Source organism: Enhydra lutris, unplaced genomic scaffold (genome assembly GCF_002288905.1).
Source record: "Enhydra lutris kenyoni isolate GAN:26980312 unplaced genomic scaffold, ASM228890v2 scaffoldscaffold39, whole genome shotgun sequence".
Taxonomy (NCBI): Eukaryota; Metazoa; Chordata; class Mammalia; order Carnivora; family Mustelidae; genus Enhydra; species Enhydra lutris.
In genome coordinates, this window is record NW_019154123.1 from 27442218 (window position 1) to 27468732 (window position 26515).

The 26515-nt window shown below is 41.6% G+C and overlaps 1 protein-coding gene across 1 annotated transcript in view; it reads right to left on the reverse strand.

Annotated features, from left to right (window-relative positions):
- Positions 1–21158: 21158 nt before the first annotated feature.
- LOC111155098 (leishmanolysin like peptidase) overlaps positions 21159–26515 on the reverse strand; it is an 83233-nt gene continuing 77876 nt past the window's right edge. The window contains exon 17 of the mRNA XM_022515152.1: positions 21159–21794. Coding sequence (XP_022370860.1) covers positions 21694–21794 — 101 coding nt within the window. The 3' untranslated portion in view covers positions 21159–21693. The remainder of the gene's footprint in view (positions 21795–26515) is intronic.

Consider the following 26515-nt stretch of genomic DNA (forward strand, 5'->3'; position numbering starts at 1 on the left):
TCCAGACCATGCGAAATAAACTTCTGTTGTGTAAGCCCCCTAATCTGTCGTATTTTGTTACAGTAGCTTGAATGGACTGAGACAGATGATAAAGGCAAAGATCGAGAGGCAAAATGTACATAGGAACAGTTTCCATGTAATAAGAGATGCCGTTTCAAGCCAGAGGAAACTGAAGCTGAGATGGGACATGCTCCAACTACTATTTAGAGAAGGAGGTACTGCTGATTTGTGTAGTTTGGGTGGCAGGAGGCCAGGGCAGCCATGCGGAAGAGGCACAACCTCTCCAGTTGGGTTCGGATGGGCTCACACTTGCCCTGTGAGTCTCGTGGATGCACCCACACTCTACCATGCTAATCGGAAATTGTTGTGTGGACTGCATGCCGAGCTGAGAGAAGGAAACTGCATGCAACAAAAGAGAACAACAAGAGAACTGAACTCTGTCAGAAAACAGAGCAGTCAGGGGAGGTCAGGATCAAGTATGATTTTGGAGGGCTGAACTTGAGGCAGGGTAGAAAGACCACTTTCTCAAAATGTTTGCCTGGAGTTCTGGGGCTGCTGGATTTCACTCTGGTCTGAACCAAAAGATAAAGCCTGGGGGACATAGGAGAACCTTGCTTTTTATGGCCATCACTGGGGATGGAACCAAAGGCAAAACCTAGGACAGATGCTGCCCCAGCCACCCCAGTCTAGCTGGTGAGTCATGCCCTGAATTCTGAAGAGAGTCAAGAGGCTGGGTTGGGAGTTCACCTGCCTAATCTTGATTTGGCTCCTTGATATTTTCTTCACTGTTGTGTAGAACCACGCAGTAAGAGAGTTGAAGGAGCTGGAGCAGATGTGAAGAGGAAGGGCTGGTGGTTAAGGGATCCATGGGGACAACAGGAAGCTCCCCTTTTGTTTCACCCTAACCGGCACAAGGATATAGTCCTGAACTGGGGCATTGCTACTGAAATGGATAGGGATACGTAGACCCAGATGAAGGGGAAATATCACAAGATTAACAAAAATATCTTACAGCATGAAGGACTTTGGAAACCACCCAAGGTCAACTTCCCATCTAAAGAAAATGATTACTAACATTTTTGAGGACTCCCTTCACATTAGGGTGTTCTAACTGCTTTAAATATAAGTCCTTTAATCCCCTCCAAATCCCAGGGACTTTAGGGCCCCTGTTTAGAGACAAGGCAACAGAGGTTAGGCAGCCAGTCTGGGATGGCAGATGGTGAGTGGTGGAATCTGGTTCAGAACCTGGGCATGCGCTCTAACACCTGCAGGTCAGCCATCAAGCAATTTGACTTTCCTTTTTGTATGAGTACTTTCAGAGCCCAACATCACCATATACTTCTGCTCCTGCATCCCTCCATTTGTGCCCCCTAGCAAACATATTCAAGAGTCTAAAGGACAGAGCAAAATATTTCTTTTTGTTTGTTCCTCTGCGGTTCCCTTTTGGGTGAGGAGGCACCTCTTTCTTATTCTCTGTCCTTTTTCTACCCTTCTCCCAATGCCCAGCCTTAGGAGCCTACCCGGCTTCATCCTACCACACCATCTGTATTTAGGCCAGCAGGGCCCATTTGCCCCTCATGTCTGAGATTGTCAAGTCCCTTTGTCCTGGTCCTCAGATTCTTACGAGGAGAAAGGCCATATTAAAAGACAATCGCCAAACTGTGTGGAAAGAGCCAAGATGCTCTTCAACAGATGAATGGATAAAGAAGACGTGATCCATATATACAATGGAATATTACGCAGCCATCAGAAAGGATGAATACCCAACTTTTGCATCAACATGGACGGGACTGGAGGAGATTATGCTGAGTGAAATAAGTCAAACAGAGAAAGTCAATTATATGGTTTCACTTACTTGTGGAGCATAAGGAATAACATGGAGGACATTAGGAGAAGGAAAGGAAAAGTGAATTGGGGGAAATCAGAGGGAGAGACGAACCATGAGAGACTGTGGACTCTGAGAAACAAACAGGGTTTTGAAGGGGAGGGGGTGGGGGATGGGTAAGGCTGGTGGTGGGTATTATGGAGGGCACATATTGCACGGAGCACTGGGTGTGGTGCATAAACAATGAATTCTGGTACACTGAAAAAAATAAAATTAAATTAAAATGTTAAAAAAAATGATAAAAAGGTAAGCTTCTGGGCTCCTGGTGGCTCAGTTGGTTAAGTATCTGCTTTCCACTCAGGTCATAGGACTCAGGGACTGAGGTTCCTGCTCAGCAGGGAGTCTGCTTCTCCTTCTCCCTCTGCCCCTCCCACCGCCCCCTTCACAAAAATAAATAAATCTTAAAAAGACAAAAGATAAGCTTCTGCCTTGCTAATATTGCTTACCTTTGTTAGAAGGAACATCAGTTAGGACCCAAGCAGTCTGAAACAGGGGCTCTCCAGGCTGAAAATGAAAGTGCTAGATACACCAAAGCTGTATCTATTATTTAAGGCAGTATTATGAGTTCAGGTCTCTGGCTGGCTCAGAGGGGAATTATAAACTCCTGTTTGCCATCAGCAACCTTCAGTTTTCATGTTACTGGTGCTGGGAAACCAGGTTTCAAACAGGTCCAAAATGGGTAGCATATGATTCCAGTGGGTCTAGGGTCCCTCAACAGAGGTGCTGGTATGTGTCATATTTTTTTTTAAAGATTTTATTTATTTATTTGACAGAGAGAGATCACAAGTAGGCCGAGAGGCAGGCAGAGAGAGAGGGGGAAGCAGGGTCCCTGCTGAGCAGAGAGCCCAATGCGGGGCTCGATCCCAGGACCCTGGGATCATGACCTGAGCCGAAGGCAGAGGCTTTAACCCATTGAGCCACCCAGGCGCCTGGGTATGTGTCATATTTAAAGCTTAGAAAGCTGTTTTCCTAAGATTCTCATAGAAGTTGAATATATATTTTTGCTGAAATCATCGTCTAGGCAGGAATGAGAATGGAAAGAACAAGTGGATGAGACAGGGACAGAGAACCCCAAATGACTGCACCCCAGTCATCCTCAAAGTCATCCTCAAAATGTCCTTATGTTCAGCAGAAATCCACTTCCAATGGATCAAGTCTGCACTTCAAAGCCTACAAAGAAAGGAACTTCTCTTCCCAATGACAACATTTAGGCTTCTGTTCCAAAGGAGAAAACTCCCTATTTCCTTTATATACATATCCTCATTCTACTAGGCCACTTTCCAGACTTCTGTCACCCTGTTCATTCTGCTCTGATTTACTCAAGTTTGTCAATATACTTTTTAAAATATGGCACCAGGAATTGAAAGATGTTTTCCTCAGAAAACAGTTATGTTGTACCCACAATGTCTGAACAAGGCAGAAGGAGACAAGAAATGGAGGTGATTTTAAGGAAGTGAGCTTGAGGACTGGGAAGATGGTATTGAACAACTGTGCAGAGAGGTTCAGATGTAAGATGATTTGGGGGTGGCTGTGTTTCCCGGTGGGAAACAGGAAATACAGACCTGATGGGAGGAGAGATGAAGACCAAAGGAATAGTCTTCAGCCTAGATGTAGGCAGTGGTAGCAAATCCACTGAGGAAGGGGGATATTCCCATTTGCGGAAGACAAGGATGATCAGGCCGTGCCAGACACTTCCCCAGAGTCAGTATCATCTATCTAATCGTCACCATTTTGTAAGGTAGGAGTCCCAGCCCTCCTGAGGAGGATGAGGCTGATAAAGTTAAGTAACTTGCCCAGGGCCACTGAACCACTAAGTGAAGGGGGTGGACTCCTACTCAAGTGAGTTCTCGGGGAGTGTGATGACAGCCTTAAGAACTTGTTCCCAAACCTAGAGAGTCGAGTATGAGTCACGAGGAGCACGGGTGCATGAAGGTTTCCCGTGTAGACGGAGTAGGAGTACAGATTTAGTGCTTAGGAAATACAGTCTACAGTTTGTTGGGAAGCTGGGTGAGCACAGACCTTAATGGTTAGGAACACAGGCTATAGAGAGACCCGGCTTCAAACCATAGCTTTGCCCCTTGCGTGTTGTGTATTCATGGGAAAATTTCTCCACCTTTCTACCTTTTCTTTGTCTATACATTGGTGTGAGTAATACCAACTTTGTAACATTGTTACCAGGATTAAATTAGGTCGCTTTTGTAATGGGTATATTTCTATATGTACGTAAGCAAAATATATATACAAAGTATATATGAGAAATGCTTAAGTAGTAAGCATTCAACAAAGGATAGCTATTTCTTTCTATGTAACTTATTCACTTATCTTTGGCACTCCACGTTGAGCCTCTTTTTATTATTTAAAACAAGTTTTTAAAGGATTTTTAAATAAGTAATCTCTACACCCAATGTGAAGCTCAAACTCACAACTCGAGATCAAGAGGTACATGCTCTACTGACTGAGGCAGCCCGGTGCCCGTTGGGCCTCTTTTCAAAATGGAGAACAAGTGTCACTTGTCACTTATAATGTGTCACTTGGCTTAGGTTGAGCTACTCTTCCCAGTTCCTTTCCATGGGTGTTTCCAGTTAGGAGGATCTGTGAGAGTTTCCTGAGACGGAGGGCAGAAGTGAAGGGACAGCCGTCGTGTAGGCTTGCACATGTTGTCATTTATTTTTGTGAGGAAGCAGCCAGGCCTACAACTCCTCCAGGTTCCCTGTATCCTCCTCCAGCATCTCTGGCTTCTGAGTCAGGAGTGTGTAGTTAGCGCTCTGACAAAGGGTCCCAGCTTCCGCAGGGCATCCATACCGTTAAGGCTGGAGGCAACAAGGACTGTCCCCGTTTCATTTCGTCTTTTGGCTCCAGCACGCGCCTACTCTCTTCCACCCTAGACCCGGCTTCTCTTCCCCACTGCCTGCCTGCTGACCATATATACCTCCTCGTTAGGGTTGCCAGACTTAACAAATAAAAATACAGGATGCTCAGTCAAATGGGAATTTCAGATAAACAATACATTTTTCAGTGCAGGTTTCTCTATAATTCACATTTGACTGGGCATCCTGGTGTTTTGTTTTTGTTTCTGTTTTTTGCTTGCTAATTCTGGCAACGCTAAGAGTGGAGGAGTACGAGATTGGAGAAAGACGATTGCTGGGCTGAATCCCATAGCGGATAGTGACTGTGAGTTCACAATGACACCAGCTAATGCCCGGCTGAATGCTTTTCTCCAGCTGGGCTCAGCTGCCCAGGTGCAGGTAAGGCCTAGAAAACCGGGTTCCTCCAGAGTTACGATTTTGCCAGGTAGATGCTGGTAAAAAGCACAAAAGAGTTTAGGGCAGAGGTTTACAAACTTGAATTGGTCACAGTGTCACTCAGAGGACTTTGTCAGAATGCAGACTGTGGGGTCCTTACCTGTCCCCGAAGTTTCTGATTCAGTAGATCCAGGTGGGACCCAAGAATGTGCACTTCTAATAAGTGCAGCACTTTAAGACCCACTGGAGTAGAATGAAATGGGGGACCATGAGACTGAAAGTAGATAAGGGGAGGCAGTGACAGTGGAGGGGCTGATGTATTCCCTGCCTGCCTTCACGGTGAGCACGAGACTGTGATGGTGACTTCAGGGGGTTGTGTTCCTTCAATCTGTTCTTTGCTCTCTAATTTTGGGCTATGCATGCACTATCCCTGTCCTTTCCTAATGCTGGCATCTGCCTCCCTTCTAACCAGGGAATTTTTGAGAACTCTGGTGTCATGACACTGGTGTCCAGTGTGATCTATGTGAAGCTGGCCATTAAAACAGATGCACTGATGGAGGCAACATCAACCACAGAGGTATGGAAGTGAAGGTCACAAGATCATAAGGTCACAAGATCCCACACAGAGACCTATAGGAAGGGAGGACGAGAGAGGGGAGAGGGAAAGGAGAACATGTGCACAAGGCATGAAAAACCAGAATGCACAAAGAGAAAAGCAAAACCCAAACAAAGAAAACTGCACAGAGGTAAGAGAAGTACAAATATATGAAGGTTAGGAAAGCAAAGAGGCTAACTGCCTCTGAGAGTTATCCCAAAGGGACTGAGTGATGAAGGAGAACAATGAGGCATCAGGAGCCATAGGGAAGATAAATAGAATCTTGTCATCTAAACTGTGTGTTCTGAGAGTGTTTGATCATGTCTCATGTACTCATTCTATATCCTACTGAAAAGTACGCTACAGAGAACAAAATTACCAAATTGAGGGCTATGAGTGTATGGGTGTAGGGGTGTCATTTTTGATTCTGTGCTTTATTACTCATGCTGTTTTTCCTTTTGCATGTCTCATTTACAATGATCTGGCAAGATAGTGAGAGCCATCATCAACATCACCATCATCATCATAATCATCATAGGAATAACACAATAGTGACAATAATAGCTACCATATGCCAGACCTGATGCTGCTCATATAAATTATCTCAATCAGTCCTTTCCTTTCACAAACCCATGCGATTGGTAAATCATCCTCCTTTTTCAGATGAGGATACTTGCCAGTAATGGGATATGAAGCAAAGTCTCCTCCCCAAATCCTCCCACCTGCCCAACACTAACAGGCCAGGCCTATGCTATGTATTTGTTCTGTTATGAGCACATTTCTGAATTCAGCAAGGGAGACTTCCACTTGGGAGGTACAAGGGAAGGCTGGTCTGGAAATCCAGGAAATGTGAGGTTGTGAAATGGGGAGGAGAAGGAGAGGAGGAAATTATTAATCCTACTCAAATTTATTCCGATTTTCCACATTCTTCTCTAGGGTGTATAAATGAGAAAAGGGAAGACCTTTAAGGAACTGTTCAAACCCCCTGCTTTGAAATCACTATGACAGAAGACTGGCACAGAGGATAGAGCTCTATGGGGGTACAGAACATAGAGCAAGGGGATATTGGGGTGACAGGGTCAGGGCTGAGGAGCTCCCAGAAGAGGAAATCCCTAAAGGCAAATAGCAATGATAGGCAAAGGGCTCCTATTCTTAATATGCTAATGCACTTACTTGCAAATCAGTAAGAAAAAGGCAAACACCGCTAATGGAAAAATGGTCAAAACTGAATATGAATATCAAAAAGAAGAAATACGGGTGACTAATCAGGATGTGAAAAAAGGTCAACAAAAAATTTCTTTTAGGAAACATTCATGGTTAGTGGTTGTGAGGCGAAATGAGTTATTTAATCCAGTAGAGGGCAGTCTGCATGTAGGTATTCACATTTACTTTTATTTTTTTACTGTGGTAAAATATACATAATAAAAACTTACCATTGAACTATTTTATGTATACAGTTCAGAGGCATTAAGCACACTGACACTGTTGTGCAACGATCACCACCATCTCTAGAAAGTTTTTACCATCTCAAACTGAAACTCTACACATTAAACAATAACTCTCCACTGCCCCCTATATTCACATTTTAATATGATTTGTGATTTTATTTCAGTAATTGCTCTTCTAAGAATCTATCCTAAGGGGGCGCATGGGTGGCTCAGTGGGTTGGGCCTCTGCCTTCGGCTCAGGTCATGATCTCAGAGTCCTGGGATCGAGCCCCGCATCGGGCTCTCTGCTCAGCAGGGAGCCTGCATCCCCCCACCCCCGGCCCCCGCCTACTGTGATCTCCATCTGCCAAATAAAAAAAAAAAAAATTAAAAAAAAAAAAAAAAAAAAAGAATCTATCCTAAGGAGATGATCAGAGAAATGGAAAAACATATCTGTACAAGGATGTTCCCAGTTGAAACAGCCTACATATCCATCAATAAGGAATTGGTGGGCACCTGGGTGGCTCAGTTGGGTGACTGCCTTCAGCTCAGGTCATGATCCTGGAGTCCCAGGATGGAGGCCCACATTGGGCTTCCAGCTCCATGGGAAGTCTGGTTCCCCTCTGACCTTCTCCCGTCTCATGCTCTCTCTCACTCTCTCAAATAAATAAATAAAATCTTTAGAAAAAATAGGGAATTAGTAAAACAAATTATGCTGCTCAGGTACAATGAACACAATACAGTCTTTAAAAATTATGATGTCGATTATGTACACTATCAAGAAAACATGTCCATGATCTATTTAATGAAGGACAAAGATGATAAAAATGGGTTTCATGACTCCATTATATAAAACTATGTATTTGTGTGTCTGTTGTACTTCATTTTCTAGAGAAAAATACTCAGATCCCCAGTTGAGACAATGTCATGTTTCACTTGATTAGGAAATATAATGTTCCTTTGGCATAGATGAGTGAAATTTCCAAATGTATCTGGCTATGGAAAGTAGGATGTCTCACCTGTTGTTGTCTGATACAGAGAAATAATACCAGGTGCCTGGCTGACTTCTTGACCTCAGGGTCATGGGTTCAAGCCCCATGTTGGGTGTAGAGATTACTAAAAAAATAAATAAAAAACAAAACCAAAAAATCTACTTAAGTAACATGATAGCAATTGCATCATATTGGTTGACTAGAAATATCCTTTGTTCCTCTCCATCTACTGTTGCATATTAGAATTTGAGCAAGTTATAACAGATTGTGATGTTGCAATATTCTTTAACGTGCACAGGTTGGTTATACTGTCTTTAATTGACTTAGGATGCATTTCTGCCCATGCTGGGTACAGCATAACTAGGAAAATAATGTTATTTCATTATAACATTATAATGGCAACAAATCATATCTGTCTAGTAGGGAATGTGATAGTTTCTTTAAAAATTAATTTATTTGACAGACAGAGATCACAAGTAGGCAGAGAGGCAGACGGCGGGGGGTGGGGGGAGCAGGCTCCCCGCTGAGCAGAGAGCCTGATGCAGGGCTCAATCCCAGGACCCTGGGATCATGACCTGAGCAGAAGGCAGAGGCTTTAACCCACTGAGCCACCTAGGTGCCCCGGGAATGTGATAGTTTTAAAATGGATAAATACAGGAGCACCTGTGTGGCTCGGTCAGTTGGACTTCTGCTTTCGGCTCAGGTCATGATCCCGGGGTCTTGGGATCAAGCCCCACACTGGGCTCCCTCCTCAGTAGGGAGTCTGCTTCTCCCTTTCTCTCTCTGCCTTTCCCCTCCACTTGTGCTCTTTCTTGTGCTCTCTCTCAAATAAATAAAAAAAATCTTTTGAAAAAATGTATAAATACCTCTGTTCAATAGAGGAGATATATACTGCCTTTTTTTTTTTTTTAAACAAGGAAATATCAAAGTTAGGCTTGAGATTTGTAAAATCTTGGGTCCATTTGTGACCAGAAGTGTGGCTGTGAGACTAAAGTGTTTTTGAGAACTTCCCTGAAACCACACCAATGCTTTAAGCCATCACTCTACCCACTTGCCCCTTCTCTCCTGAGAAGAATCCACTGAAATTCTTACCCATAGCTCTTCCCTTGTTCTTCTTGTCTTCTATTTTTTCACCCTTCTGGTTTTTTCTCTCCTCTCCCTATTTATCTTTTCCGCCAGGGTGGTTTCTAGAATATTGAGGCCCTGGGAACTGGATTCACAGATAGCCAAAGCTGCCCTCTGTTGGGACTCATTTTTGCCAGTGTATTCTCCAGGGATCCAGTGGTTCTTTCCACTTTCCTGGAGAGCTGTGGTATAACTGACATTATTATCACTTCACACAGTTTGGGGATGGCGGTGTTGCAGGGTGGTGTGCAACATAGCATTCTGGCTGAATACTTCGTGTTCAAAAAGGATGAACCCTTCCAGAGGAGAAAGGTCCTAATGGGGACAGAGTCTCTGGATGGGTTAAGAAGACCACAGTTGTGTCCCTTGGTGGGAGTGTTTGGCTTAGCTGTGAAGCCTCGGCTGAATTTCAGTCAATGTAGGGAGGAGACTCACTTAATGGAAAATTTAACGTACTCTGTAGTCACTTTTTCATTTTTACAGAAATCATGTTGGAGAGAGGTTTTGCCACCAGCAAATATTTGTGATCTGTTTCCATGATGCCATGGGGGTATGCAGAACACTAGGGAGAGTTGTCTTTTAAATACTGAGTGATGAGAAAACCAATGCATATTTTATAGAATCAGTGGACCAAAGTGCACCTTGACCAAAGATGGGTTATTTCAGCATCAGCACCAGATCTCCCCCAAGAGCTGGGACCTACTGGTTCCACCTCTGCCAGGGACCATAGATAGAAGGAAAAAACAAATCTTTCTTTACAATCATAGGGATAAAGAAGAATTTTCTATTTTACATTTATTAACCACCTCTCCATATGCTAGAGAAAATAACAAAAGCCACCTGCCTTCAGTGTTGCTCACAGCATAAAGAGGAAGACAAACTACCAAACATAGAATTACCATCCAGCAAGGGAGCAGAGGAGAAGTCTTCATCCCACACTAAGATGTGGAGGTCAAAAGGCTAGGGAAAGGCTTTCTGCAACAGGTGATGCCTGGGCTGAGACTTGAGACAGAAATGAATTTGGCAAGTGTGGGCTAATGGGGGGAGTAAGGGCCTGCTCCCTGCCTCTCTTCTAATAATGCCCCTAAAGGCACCTGGGGACACAGTTGGTTAAGCATCTGACTCTTGATTTCAGCTCAGGTCATGATCTCAGGGTTGTGAGATTAAGTCCTGTGTCAGGCTCCATGCTGAATGTGGAGCCTGCTTAAGATTCTCTCTCACCCTCTCCCCCTGCCCCTTCCTGCCCTCTAAAGAAAATAATAATGCTTCTAAGTATAACCATTAATCACTATACTCTTATTTACATAGTGCTTGTCGACTATATTTGCATACAAATTTCTGAATGCACAAAACCCCCACAATGTTAATTTGGCTACTGGATGGAAAGCTCTTTTCTGTGGTTTTGACCCAAATTCCTTTTGTGATGGACATATAGTGAAGTTCTGCGTATGGGTTAGATTCATTGTCTAGATTCACTCCTGTAGGGCTGGGAAGGCAGTCACTTTGGATGCCTGGCCAATTTTCTGCAAGAAATTTATCATGGAGACATGGGATGTTCTTCTGCATTGCTCTAGGACCTTGTCACTAGCATTGTGCATGGCAAGCAGGGCAAAGTCGCTGCAGCTGACAGAGCAGTTTCCTGACTCTCTACCTTCCCCTTCTTGTGGAAGAGACAGCAGCTCCAATGGAGCCCAGTTCTCCAGGATTGTTCTGGAAGACATTCTTACAGAACTACCATAGAGCCCCTTTCTCCAGCTCTTCCAAGTGTCCTATAAACACCTTGTTCCTGTAATAAATCACTCACAGCTTAAAAAAGTGGTTTCTGCTTCTTGTAACTGAACCCTGACTGATAAATCTTTAATGATTTAATTCCTACTTTAGAATGGATGCTATTAAATCCACTGAGAGAAAGATAAAATTTTTTTGAGCTACAATTTTTTTTTAGGGGGGGCAGAAGAAGAGGGAGAGAGAGAATCTGAAGCAGGCTCCATGTCCCACATGGGGCTTGTTCTCACAACCCTGAGAGGGTGACCTGAGCTGAAGTCAAGAGTTGGACACTTAACCAACTGAGCCACCCAGGTGCCCCTTGAGCTATAATTTATAAAGACTCTGAGTCACAAAAAACTTGCTCAAGTCTTAAAGCCAGATCTCTCTGCTACCAAAGACTTTGCTATTATTTACCACATGTTGAAAAACAAAATTCAAATGAGTAAATTTGAAGATCTAATTGGTTTTATTAAGCAATTCATGAATCTGGCAGCATCCCATCTAACAAGTAGAGGGGAGTTCATAGGAAGGAAATTGTTAGCAAAAGACAAGAAAGGACTGTTTTAGGCAAGTTCACCTTCATAGATGGAGAAGGGCAGAGGTCTTGTTATGCAGATTATCTCCTCTTCCTTTGGGGGATGGAGAAGGCCTAGGCAACAGGCGACCAAACTTAGATTTCTCAGGGTGGTTAGAACTGAAATTAGGTTAGGTATTATGCTCTGGTTTGGTGACTTGGCCTGGCTAAAGAGTTACCATTTTGGGTCTGTGGTTTTCTTTTTAACATACCTTATGTTGATTCCCCAAAATACACATACACACTACCTGACACACAAAATCTTCTCTGCATTGGTGGATAGTGTGTTCAAATCATCTTTCTTTTTCAGGGTTCCTTTGTTTGTCTCTGTCTTCCAAATATGCTGTGAGGGGAAGCCAGCTAGGGTAGAATATGCCTAAAGAATCACTCAGTACGTAGCAGTGAGTAATCTGTAGGGTCAGCCCTTTAACCCAGTTTAACCACTGACAAAGGGAGCCCAGGCAGAGCTGAAGCATGCAGCCCCATCGGACTAGGCCAACCTCAAAGCCATGCTGCTTTCTAATGATGAGAAAGATATATATGAACCTGGTAAAGAAGGGGGCTAATTTCTGAGAAGAGGTGAGTTTTGGATTTTTATGTTTGGATTCTTGTTGGCATTTGGCCATTTTGCTTTCTTTTCCATGCGAGTGTCTTCCATGACTCTTCAAAAATCTATTTCTAGTGGTTTAATAAATGACTTTAGAATTGTACTTGGGAAAAAAACTAAGTTAGAATCTTTCCCCAGACCAAATGTCAAAATTAATCCTGTTGGGGCACCTGGATGGCTCAGTTGGTTAAGAATCTGACTCTTGATTTCAGCTCAGGTCATGATCTCAGCGTTGTGAGATCAGGCCCGACATTGGGCTCCATGTTGCATGTGGAGCGGGCTTAAGATACTCTTTCTCCCTCTGTCTGTTCTTCCTACCCTCAATGCACACTCCCTCTTAAAAAAAAAAAAAATTCCTGGCATATTAAAGAATAAAATGTAAAAATTAGAAGAACCAGAATAAAATATTGGTGAATAGTTAAACTGGAAATAACATAAATGCCCATCAGTAGGGGCAGTAGGGGAATGGCTAAATAAGTGATGGGTACCATAAAATCATTACAAACTATGATGTAAATCTAAGTTTACAGACCTGGAAAGATGACTGTTGAACCTGTAAGTAATAACTACAAGATACCAAACACTGAGTTCAGTGACATCATTTTTATTTTTGGTAATTGTATACCTCATCTAAATTAATGTATGTACATAATAGTCGTTTGAAAAGTATCAGAAAAGAAAAAACAGGCCAAAAATGGAGTATTTTTATTAAGCCCCACATCAGTAAACCAAGACTTAATACTAACCTAACCTAATGGCTCTTTCAGCCTCTCCCAGGATTATAACCAGCTAGTCAATCTGAATTACCTGGTCAGCACTAGTGAGGTAATCCACCTGATAGACTCCCATCTTTCCCCAAAGCATGGTAACCCTGCCTGAAACAATCCTTCTTTGCTAGAAATGTCCTTTTTTTTCCCATCCCCTTCTGCCTACAAAAGCCTTCCATTTTGTACAGCTTTTTGGAGCTCCTTTTTATTTGTTGGATGGAATGTTTCCTGATTCATGAATCTTTGAATAAAGCCAATTAGATCTTCAAATTTAGTCAGTTGATTTTTGTTTTGTTTTAGATTAAAACAAAACAAAACAAAACAATCTTTACACACAACATGGGGCTTAGACTCACAACCCTGAGATCAAGAGTTGCATGCTCCACTGACTGAACCAGCCAGGTGCCCCTTGAATTTTGTTATTTAACAAAGATTATGTACCGAACTGAGACCCTCCAGGTTACCTTTGGAGGGATAGAAATGGAGGGGCCAGAAGAAGCAGAGCACTTTTACTTCTTTCTGTGTATAATATTTTAAAGAGTGGTAGAACTATAAATTATTTCTATTATTTGTGCTCAGTAATTCTCTGAAGAAAAAATTTAAGCGACCTTTCAAAAGTGAAAAAATATATAATAGGGGTAAGGAAGGTTTTCTAAGCATAACATCAAAGATGAAAACCATAGAAGAAATCATCTAAAGAGCTAAAACTTTCATCTAACAAACAATAAACTTGTAAAAGGTATTTGCAACCTAGAAAACCGTGGTGGATACTCTGAGTTAGCTCACTCAATCTCCATTCCTTCATCCTTCTGTGTATAGAGGGTATAAAGCTTAAAACTACATTTCTCAGATTTCCTTGCAGTTAGGATCCTGGATGTAAATTGGGTTCTGTCAGTCAGATGCACTCTCAGGATATTTAGAAGCAGCTGTTAAGCAGAGCCCATCTGTCAGCTGCTGCTGCTTCTGCTACTGCTGTTAGAAACCAAGGTTATGGAGACCTCCGTCTTTAGGGGCAGTTGCAGCCACGCCCAGAGTTTCAGTGTCCAGTCATCTCCCTTTGTGGATACTGAAGGCAGCTGTGGGCTCAGGAAAGATACCAAAGAAAAGTAAAATCACAGAAAAGAGAACAAAAATGAAAGGAGCATAAGGGACAAGGGACGTTGTTGCCAACACCATGAAAAACACAGTGGGCAGAAATGAGAAAAAGACAAGGAAATAAAAAATTAAGGAGTAGAGAAAAAGGGGTAATACTGAGGACAAACATATACATAACTGGCATTCCTACAGAGGAAATCCGAAAACAGTAAATAAAGATGAAATTTTTAAAAAATTAAATGAAATAAAAGAAGATTTGAATCTATGGACTAAAAAGGCACATACTGTCTTCCAGGAAAAATGGACTCAGAACAGTCACCAAAAAAAAAAAAAAAAAAAAAAAAAATCTCCTTGCAAAAGCTTAAACGTTCAATATTCTTCAAATCTCAAACCATATGCATGGCAGACAATGATGACTTCCTTTCTGACCCAGGAGCTTAGCTTCTAGCCACCAGACCTAACAGATGTGCTCCTGCTTCCCTCCATGTCCTATTTTATAGTGAATGGGGCGCTCCATTCCCCATGCTCTGCTCCCAGCTTCTGTCTTCTCAGAGCCTAACTTTATCGGGTGTCTCAGTCTCTTGGATCTTCAGCCTTGCTCTCTCCACTATTTCCCATGCTATACATTTTATCTTTCCGTCTTCAAGTGTATAGTTCACTGTAAATGCTTGTTCAATTGTCCCCATCCTTCACTGGCTCCAGGACAGACACCACGTCTGTGGGTTTCTTGTGGACCATGGGAAGGCCTGTAGGGCGCCTGACAGAGTTGATGCCCAATACATGTTGAATAGTAAGTACCCAAAAAGACTATTCCAAAATTAAATCACTAGATTCAGTATCTCCACTGAGCTTAGGTATCAGAAAGCATTCTCAATGCACTTAAACCTGGGAGTCCAGAACAAAAGGCAGCCCCTCCCCGGTCCAACAGAATGTAGTCTGGTTGTTCCGCATTCACTCCTTTTCTCTGGTCCTGTTAGCCTAACCTTTGACTAATTCTAGCACTTTTTCCTCTGTGTATAGATTCACCTTCACTGTTTCTGCCTCTGGCATAAATGATTTCTGAATCTATGCCTTTGGCTTATTGAGCATCTGACAGCCACAGCCAGCTAGGTCGTACCTACCCATGCCGGAGTTGACCCGCTGTGTTCCTCAGCTCCGGAGACTCCAGTCCGCTGATTTTCACTACCATGCCTCTGGGGCATGGTGCATGGGCAGCCACACCAGGCACTGCCATTCCCGACCTGGAAACTGAACGGTGGTACGGAGATGATAAAACAGCAGGAGCAGACTGAAGGGGCATGGGAGAGTCTGGTTTCTACCAGATTAGTAAATTAGTGAGCGTTGCTGGCTCCCTCCCTCTGTATCAGTCTTTGAGAAAATGGATTGATCGGACCCCCCATACCACTTCCAATCAATGAAGCCACCAAGCAGATACGTACACACACTTGAGAAAACAGGGCTGTTTTGAACTGGTGATGGGGAAGCAGGAGGCAGGACTACAGGCTTAAGTGGTGTGAGAGAAAAATGAGGCAAAACCGGAGAAAACCCCCATCTATGGACATACAGCATGGTGCACAGTGCTGGTGCAGGGGCTCTGGGGCAAAAATCCCAGTGGGGCAAAGCCACTAACTCACCTCAGTCTGAGCACCGACTTGCTTCAGACATTTCTTCTTTTTTTTTTTTCCCACTGTGAAGATACTTACCCCTAGGGGTTATTTAGCATCTATATAGCACTTAAGTGGCTCCCTCTTCATTCCTTTGTCAAACCTATTATAAGAAACGCAGATTTTACAGATTTTATTTACTTAATAGCAAGCATGAAACTTCACAACTACCCAATAATTTATTTTTTTTTAAGTTGGCTCCAAACTGGGCCTCATGAGCCTGAGATTAAGACCTGACCTAAAATTAAGAATTGGATGCTTGGGGCACCTGGATAGCTCTGTCAGATAAGCATCAAATCCTTTATTTCAGCTCAGGTCTTAACCTCAGGGTTTTGAGTTTGAGCCTTATGTTAGGCTCCATGCTGGGTGTGCTTACTTTAAAAAAAGAAAGGAAAAAAAAAAAAAGAGTCAGATGCTTAACCTACTGAGCTAACCATCATGCCACCCCCCAATTACTTTAGAATAGTGGCATAACCTGTTTAAGATTTAAGATTCTGGAGGCTGGGGTGGCAAACTGTGGTGTGGTGTATGACAATAGAGCTAACTCTATTCTTCGTGGTTATCTCATATTAAATTTTCATCACCTCAGCCAAATATATCAAAACCTTTGCTGTATACACACTCATGAACAACTATAGGTGTGGCCCATGTAAAAAATCTCTCCTGGGGCGCCTGGGTGGCTCAGTGGGTTAAGTCTCTGCCTTCAGCTCAGGTCGTGATCTCAGGGTCCCAGGATCAAGCCGTGAATCGGGCTCTCTGCTCGGCAGGGAGCTGCTTCCCCACTCCCTGCCTGCCTCTCTGCCTACTTGTGATCTCTCTCACTCCATCAAACAAATAAATCTTAAAAAAAAAAAAAAAAATCTCTCCCAAGTTGATTGTGGCCTTTTTGAAATGTCACTAGGAGTGAGGGAGAAAAAGCCAGGAGGTGTTCAGATACTGTGATTTGAGTATTTCCAAATGTGATAATGTCAGAAAGTTGTTGAGTCACTGTTTCTAAATTGAAAAAAATTAACTGTTAGTGGCATTGAGTGTTGAAGTGGCATTGAACCTAAGATATACTAAAGTCTGTAGGCAGAAAAATACCCATTTCTATACATATAGAATGGGAAATGTAGTGATTATCTACTGGAACGTCAGAGCACATATTTGGACTACCATCTCCAAATATGTCCAATTTAATTTAAACGTTAACAAATGAACTTCTGAGCGAACACTTAACAAAGCTGATTTAAATAAACCCCTCTGTTTCGGCAAATCTATCAGAGAGGCTGTAGACAAAAGACAGCTTATGGATAATGCCTACTAAATAGGCATATATTTGATGAACATATTGGAAGGTAAACAGTGTAATATGTAAGAGGTAGACAATTTCCCCTTCAGTATGCTATGCAAATAATATTGGCTTAATTCAACTACTTGAAGTAATTTATTATATATAGTTTTAGCTACTTTTATAAACTATTTAAAATTTTAAAAATCTAAATATTATTATTAAAATTTTCCACAAGGGTCTCAACTCAGCAACTAGGTCACAAAGTGCTTGGATCCATGCCACAGGGTGGAATGCCTTCAAGTGCACATGAAAGCATGTCCAGGATATCCTCTCTTAAACTACATTCAGGTGATGAAGAAGATTCACACCTCAAGAGTACTGCCACAATCTATTTGCTGTAACTGCACAGAGTATGGTATGTGAATGTGCCAGGGGGCTCTTGCAATGGGACTCGTGGCCCACAGCATAAAACAAAAGGGACTGGGATAATCTGCAGCCAGAGGAGCTTCCCCTGAACTGTTTTAGACTGCTCTCTTTTCTACATAACTCTTTGAGGAGTGCTACTCCCTACAGCTTTACATAAAACCTGTCCCCATTCTTTAAGTAGGACAATTCTAATCCATTAAAGTAGAAATCAAATTATTTCACAATTAACACAAATAGTGCTGTTAACAATTCCCCAAATAGTGCACATGGCTTGTGTTCTTCATCCAGGTTTTAAAAACTGATGGTAAATAAAGACAAGATACAGATTAGTTTCCATTTTTATTAAAGTTTTTTTTTTTTTTTTTTTTTTTACCAAGGAATACATTACACTTGAAGTTCAATAACACAAATAAATATTAGTTCTTAAATCTTCTATTTACCAAAAATGTAAACATAAAAGAAAGTAATTCATCACTTCCAACCCTATTCTGACTGAATGTATCAAAAAAAGAAGAAAAGGAAGAAGAGGAAGAGGAAGAGGAGGAAGAAGAAGAAGAAGGAGGAGGAGGAGGAGGAGAAGAAGAATTAGAAAAAGAAGAAGAAGAATTAGGAGAAGAAGAAGAAGAAGAAGAGGAGGAGTAGGAGGAAGAGGAGAAAGAAAAGGAGAAAAAGTAATAGTAGTAGTAGTAGTAGTAGTCGTAGTAGTCGTCCTTTCAGGAGATAAGTTCTTTCTTCAGAATGAGTAGCACAATCTTATTAAAATATATTCATCTTCCAGGGCTGCAAGGACATGGCATGAATGACTAGTGCCCACTATGAAATGGATCTGTGGGGTTATGACTAAAGTCCACCTCCTTTACCAGGACAGCTCAAATGCCCTCAGAGATGGCTCTTCTCTCTCCATTCAGTGTCCAAGGACATGGACAGCACCAGGGCACTGAGCCCGAGACACTGCTATGAACATGATGCACAAGTTGGCATACTCTAGGACACAGATCAGAGCCAGCAGTGACCTACTGAGTCTGGATGAGTGTTAGTCATAGAATATTAGAGCTAAAAGAATCTGACAAGGCAGCTAGCCATTTTATAGTTGGGTCTTCTAATAGTGAGGAGAATATTGATAAAATTTTATGGAATACTCAGATATGTTTATGTATCTTCCTAAAGCCATTTAAACTTCACTAATTCATGTTTATCTTCAAATACTGATAAACTCTAAGCCAACATACTAGGCTGAAACTAATTTTAGGCATAATTTATAACATTTTAAGAATGTCTATTTGGTCTTAACAAAAATAAATATCCTTAAGAAATAAGTAAGGAAAAAGGATATTCTTCAGGAGAGTATTAGAGAGTCTACCTTAAGACTACCTAACTGTTTGCCAGTTTCTTTAAAGCTGTCAGCTCAAGTCTGCTGACATGGCTTTTGCTGCCTTCCTGTAAATTCTGTTCTTGAAAACCTGAGAGACAAATTCACTTGTTATTTTTGACAATTGGGACCTTAATACTATCAAAATGAACCTAAATCTGAACTGAAAACTGAGGTAGTCTAGTCCGTTTTTATATGCACTCCACACTTTTTGAGTCAGAAAGAGACTCCAGTCTACTGTCCCCAAATCAGCTACTTCCACCATGGCTGCAGGCTGCTAGTCTTCTCGGTGAACTGCTTTTGTTAACATAAAAGGCATCCTGCCACAGGATACCAACATATAGGCCATTTTGAATTCTTCAGATCAAAGCTGAATTCTAGCCCACTAATTCTGCACGGAAATCTCAGATTTTAAGTCTGTTTTTATACTATGGCCATATTCTAAGTGACTCAAATGCTCCTCTTAACATTTCTTATAGGTTCAGTGACCTTCTAAGTCTTCACGGAGTATGCTCTGAAGAATCAGTGATAAGCAAGCACTCTCAAGACTTGTTGAAGAGGAAGGAAGAGACCGGAGCTGTTAGTTACCCTCAGAAACTCAAGATTTCTTAGCCACATACCTTATCAAGTTCCTAATTTGTGCAGAGAAAACACTAGGGTATCAGATTCCAACCTTAATAAATATATATATAGAAAAAATGTCATCTATAATATTTTCTCCAGAAAGTCATTAGTGCAAATATAATTATATCAATAAAAAATAAAGCAAAAATATATTTCAAGTATAAAAAGCACCATGCTCGGAAACAATACTACCTAAATGGCATTACTGCACAACAGTCAAAATATAATTGAACCTACCACTGTGAATCTCAAATATATTACCCATCATATTTTTGGTGAAATTCTTTATACAACTTTGCAGGATGATTCATAATCACAATCAATATATAAGTTTAGAGTTTTATAATTTTCCTTAAAAATATACTCTATACTTTTCTTTGACCTTTAAAGTAATGTGTGACAAAGGCAGAAAACTGAGCACTGGCCTGACACCATTACTATTAACTTCTCTTTAGCTGAAGTCGGCTATGCTAGAGACCCCCAGCTTTTTTCTTTTTTTTTTTACAATGACAAATACCTCCAATTTAAAACTGCTTGCAAATACATATTTAAAATTTATGCATTAGAAAAAGGTGACTTTCCTCTATTCTGGGTTGCAGTTTGGCTCCACTGTCAAATGGTTAGCTGGAATTACTTTTTAGTAATTATAGTGCTTGCTCACTTAGCATAATCTCTTAAATGGAGTGCTTAATAACTATGCTAAATTAAAAGGCGAATGAATGAATGAATGAATGAATGAATGAATGAAAAAATACTGTTCAGGTGTTTGAGGACTTCATTAACTTTAGAGAGAACTGGGCATTACTCATTACTAAAAAACTTCGAATTGAATTACTAAGAGGGGGTGGTAAGCTTTAGTACCAGAGTAGAATTGCTTCTGAGGATGAGAATCTACGTAGTAACAGGAGCAGTGTCAAAAGCAGGAAGCAAAAAACATCACCTCTTTTTACTGTTGGTTTGTTTTTGTTTTTTGTCCGCCAAACCCATTCCCCTGTCTGGTTTCTCTGGATAGTAGCTAGGGACAGTGGGAATCTCGTTCATCCATTCATGTGCATTACTAATGTGCATTACTAATTAGGTGACGAGGTATTTGGCTACCTTCAGAGAGTCATAGTTACTCCTGCCATTTACCTGCGCTTCACTGAACTTCTTCACTTTGACATTCAGAGCACTGGGCGGAAATCACATCATATCAAGAACATCACCTCCTTTTAAAGGACAGGCAATTTTCTGACTTCGGCGGACCAAGCCTTATATTGTGGGTAATGAATAGGCCCTACAACAAACTTGCACTTTGCTATTAGTAAACCACCTTGTTTTGACTTATATTTTTCTTCTTATATATAATTTTCAGATAGTAGATATTCTTCTGTAACAATTTCTTAGCCTACTTGAAAATAACTGCATACCTCTCTATGTAGTACCATAATTTCTTTTTCTCTTCATTGGTCAAAAAGGAATAGTTCTATTTTTCTTGGGTTACAGTTATCATAATTATTATCTGAAAAACACACAATTAGGTTTTCTTCTGTTTGCATGTCTTCAGTGTTACATGGCAGAGTATTTTTCTCTCTCTGCTCCCCCAGTTTTTCATGTCATGATAAAACTACTGGAGAACACAACTGGAAAGGCTACCAGTGCCTAATGGTTCAGTAGTAAACTGCCACACAGCTGGTTTGAAAAAGCCAAGCACGGTCAAATCATAAGATTTAGCAAAACATTAAAAAAAAAAAAAAAACCAACCTTTTAAACAATGAGAACAATGATTTAAGTGTACCATGCACAGCCATTAAATTCAATATAACAGTGATACAGAAACCCAATTCAATTACTATCTGTAAGTCAAAGGACAATTTAACTTCTGAGGACAGGATCCATAATTTATAATCTTATAATAGCCATTTTTAAAATTACTGCAGTACTGATTTTAGGTTAATGAAAATGCTGGGGTATGTAATCACTCTGAAAATTTCACCAATTATTCCATTTTCAAAGGCAAATTTCAGGCAGGTTATATATTCTGACAAAGACATGGTGACTTAGAATTCCTTCTCCTCCTCCAAGCTCTGAGGCTGTCGGGCTGCTGATGAAGAATGACTGCTGTGAAGTTCTGCTTCAAGGTCTGATTGTGGTCAAAGCTTCCAAGCCAAAGTTAGGAACGCCTCTTCTGCCATCTGCCTAGGCTGGCACTCTCCCAGATTTGTGCTTTGTTCAGAGGAACGTGACACAAAGGAATGTCTTGAGAATTCACTTTTCCATTCCTAGTGCCATACACACAGAAGAAATCCAGCCAGCAGAGGAAATAGATTGCCCAGCAGAAGCCAGAGAGTGACCACCAGGCTAGAGGAACGGGAACACAGATCTAGGATTGAAAACAAAAAATTGACTTTCTGGAGACATTTTTGGACAAAATCATACCAATTAAAAATTGACAGATGAGTACAGGTGACTATTAAAAGGTAAACAAGGACCACCTTGGAGAGCAGAATCAATAATAACTTCCTGAAACCTATATATGCAAAGTCATTTTTATACATTTATAGAAAAAGAACAAAATATCTTATGCAAGAAGAAAAGACGATGTACCCACCATATTGAGGTTATAAGTAGCACCCCAGAAAAGAAAGAAGTATCTTTAGGAAGTATCCCAACAAAGCTAAAGATGCTACACAGGGAAGTAAATTATTATCTTGGCTATTCTAACACGGGATGCAGGATCTTCTTCCTCTATTCTTGTCCTTTTTTAGTAGGGTAACCCTAAAATTTATCATCCCAAATCAGGGCATTTTGAGACAAGCATTGCAATAAATTTCCCGAGATGGAGCCACTGGTGCCCATGGTGCCATGTCAGCAAACTGAAACTTAGATGACTTTTGTGTTCCCCTGCTTAACCAGAAACACAGTATAACTAGTAAGCTAATCTACAACTGGTAAGCCAACTCTGGGACCTGCAGTTATTTCTTTCTTCCTTGATATTTCTAATAAGGTCAGATATGCCACCCCAGCCAATCAAATTAACCCAAGTACTTCTTGTTTCCTGCTTGCAGTTCTTTTCCCTTATTTTGCAGTTCTCTCTGTACTCTTGAGATGGAGACTGCCTACTTTATGAAGTGTGAAATAAAATTAACGCAAGGGAATGCTATTAATAATTATACCAAGACCATAGGTACATGGACTGTCCCAGGTAAACCAGCACATATGGTCCCTGATCTCTAAATATCTACCCATCTATCCATATTACCCCAGGCTGATATGGAAATGGTGAAAGAGGGGATCCTGGGTGGCTCAGTTGGTTGAGTGTCTGCCTTTGGCTCCGGTCATGATCCCATGATCCTGGAATCAAGCCCCATGTCCAGCTCCCTGCTCAGCAGGGAGCCTGCTTTTCCCTTTCCCTCTGCCTGCTGCTCCCCCTGCTTGTGTGATCTCTCTCTCTGTCAAATAAGTAAATAAAATCATAAAAAAAAAGAAAGAAAGAAATGGCAGAGTATTCTATGGGCTTTGGGCACTTGGAATATATTTTAATTTAGCCATGAGTTGTTCTCAGGGGTAAAATCTTCCCAAGACAATTCTCAGAATGGAAAGCATTTTTATTGCAGTCAAGATACCAGGTTAACCTGACTTTATTTCAGAATAAGTTGTCCTTTCTAATATTTTTAATCAATAAAGAGCAAACCAAGATTCAAGTCTGACTTGCTTAAAAGGTAGGAAAAATAGGACTAGTCTTCAGCTATGGAATGAATACAGTGATAATGGCAAGGTACTTCTGAGCATCATACTACACAGTGTGGAACAAGTATTTTAAAAGAATTATTTTAATGCCCATAAGCCAGGTAAACCATGGGGAAACTTCTATTCTTCCTCAATGGAATCATGCTGGTATTTGTTAAATCTTAAAAAAAAATCCCACTTAGAGAGGGCATCAAGATGACAGAGGAGTAGGAGACCTAAATTTTGTCTGGTCCCAGGAATTCAGCTAGATAGTTATCAAACCATTCTGAACACCTACACACTCAACAGCATAGTTGAGTTGTTATTTAGTTGCTGCTAAGCAGCAGCAACTCTATGAATAGAAAAGCAACCACGGGGGCACCTGGGTGGCTCAGTGGGTTAAAGCTTCTGCCTTTGGCTCCGGTCATGATCCCAGGGTCCTGGGATTGAGCCCCGCATCAGGCTCTCTGCTCAGCGGGGAGCCTGCTTCCCTCTCTCTCTCTGCGTGCCTCTCTGCCTACTTGTGATCTGTCTGTCAAATAAATAAAATCTTAAAAAAGAAAAAGAAAAGCAACCACATTCTGGAAGGCAGGATATGCGGAGAAGTGAATCTGAGGCAATATACAGGAAGATAGAGTGTGGTGGGGAGGGAGCCTCCATCAGCCAGCTATCGGCAAGTGATGGAACAGGGGAGCACAAAATTGGAACTTTTACAAGTCTGCTCTGCTGAGGGACATTGCTCCAATGGCTAAGCCAGGGGTGGAACCCTCACTGGGATAGGGTGGTCTCAGGGCCCTTGGGGTCACAGAAAGACCAGGGGTGCCTGACTGCAGTAGAGCTCCCAAGTATCAGAGTGGGGAAGCCAGCTGCAAAGAATAAGCCCAGGAGGGGGCTCTCAGCTCAGGGTTACCTTAAACTGTGATCCCTGGCACAACTGGGCCACCGCTCTTTGAGCAAGGGCCCAACAAGCGGCACATCGGGGAGACTCCCTTTCTTTCCCAGCAAGAGTGGCTTGGGAGCCTCATGTGGGAGCCTGATTCAGGAGCCTGCCACAGGAATCTGCTAGGTTTGGAGATTCCAAAAATGAACACAGTCATGTGCCTGAGATAGAAATGCTTGGTCACAGGCCAGGTGAGCATGGAATGTGGCCAGAGACCAGGGAGATAGGAGTGACTGACTGCTTTTCTCTAAGGGCTCACTGAGGAGTGGGGACCCAAGCTCACGGCGCCTATAGGGCCAGAGATTGGAAGGCTGCCATTTTCATACTTGTTCTCTAAAGCTGTGCGGAAATCTTCAGGGAAGAAAAGCTACTGAGTGCAAACCCAAGATTATTTAGCCTGGCCCCTGGCAAGAATGGTGCAATTCCACCTGAGACAAAGACATTTGAGAATCAATGCAACAGGCCCTTCCCCCAGAAGATCAGCAAGAACATCCAGTCAAGACCAAATTTACTGATCAACGAGAACTGCAAAACTCCAGCGCTAGGAGAATACACCACAGAGAATTCATGGCTTTTTCCCCATGATTCTTCAGTCTTTCAAAGTTAATATTTAAAGTTTTATTAATTCTTTTTCTATTTCTTTTTAAAAAAATTTTTCCTCTTTATTCAACCAACTTATCAAGATCTTTTTAAAAATCTTTTTTAATTTTCATTTTTATAGCCATATTCTACCCCTTCATTGTATTTACCCTTATTTGTGTGTGTGTGTGTGTGTGTGTGTGTATGTGTGTGTGTGTATAAGTATTTCTTTCTTTAAAATTTTGGGGGGCGCCTGGGTGCCTCAGTGGGTTGGGCCGCTGCCTTCAGCTCAGGTCATGATCTCAGGGTCCTGGGATCAAGCCCCGCATCAGGCTCTCTGCTCAGCGGGGAGCCTGCTTCCTCCTCTCTCTCTGCCTGCCTCTCTGCCTGCTTGTGATCTCTATCTGTCAAATAAATAAATAAAATCTTTTAAAATAAAATAAAAATTTGGGAGGCAGTTTCTTCCAACAGACCAAAATACACCCAAAATCTAGTGTGTGGCTCTGTTCTATTCACCAGCCTGATCATAGTCTTCTCTTTTCTTTTTTCCCCTCCTCCCCCCACCCCCAGGTTTTGGGTCTCTTCTGATTTGTTTAGTGCATATTTTTCTGGGGATGTTACCCTTGCAGTATTTTGTTCTCTTGTTCATCTATTCTTTTCTGGACAAAATGACAAAACAGAAAAACTCACCTCAAAAAAAATTATAAGAGGCAATACCGACTGCCAGGGTATTGCCTCTTATGGCAATTATATGGACATTAGTAAGATGCCGGAACCAGGGTTCAGAATGATGATTATAAAGATACTAGCTGGGCTTGAAAAAAGCATAGAAAAAGGGAGGGGGGAGTGATAGGGTGGCTGGTTGATGGACATTGGGGAGGGTATGTGCTATGGTGGCTCCAGTGAATAAAAATTTAAAAAAAAGCATAGAAGATACTAGAGAATCCCTTTCTGGAGAAATAAAATCTAACCAAGTTGAAACTAAAAAGGCTATTAATGAGGTGCCATAAAAATGGAGGCTCTAACTGCTAGGATAAATGAGGCAGAAGAGAATTTGTGATATAGAAGACCAGATGATGGAGAATAAAGAAGCTGAGAAAAAGAGAGATAAAAAGAACTGGATCACAAGGGGAGAATTTGAGAGATATGTGATATGATAAAGCTTAACAATATTAGAATAATTGGGATCCCAGAAGAGGAAAAAAGAGAAAGAGGGGCAGAAGGTATACTGGAGCAAATTATAGCAGAAAACTTCCCTAATCTGGTGAAGGAAACTGGCATCAAAATCCAGGAGGCACAGAGAACCCAATTTACAAATCTCAGAGAAAGGAGTAAATCCTGAAAGCAACTCTGGAGAAGAGGTCTGTAACTTACAATGGTAGAAACATTAGATGGACAGCAGACCTATCCACAGAGACCTGGCAGGCCAGAAAGGACTGGCATGATATATTCAGGGTACTAAACTAGAAAAATATGCAGCCAAGAAGACTATAACCAGCTAGGCTGTCATCAAAAATAGAAGAAGAGGGGCACCTGGGTGGCTCAGTGGGTTAAAGCCTCTGCCTTCGGCTCAGGTCATGACCCCAGGTCCTGGGATCAAGCCCTGTATCAGGCTCTCTGCTCAGCAGGGAGCCTGCTTCCCTTCCTCTCTCTCTGCCTGCCTCTCTGCCTACTTGTGATCTCTGTCTGTCAAATAAATAAATAAATAAAATCTTAAAAAAAAAAAAAAAGAAGAAGAAGAAGAAGAAGAGACAAAAAGCTTCCAGGACAAACAGAAACTGAAAGAATTTGTGATCACCAAACCAGCCCTATAAGAAATATTGAAAGGGGTCCTCTAAGCAAAGAGAGAACCCAAA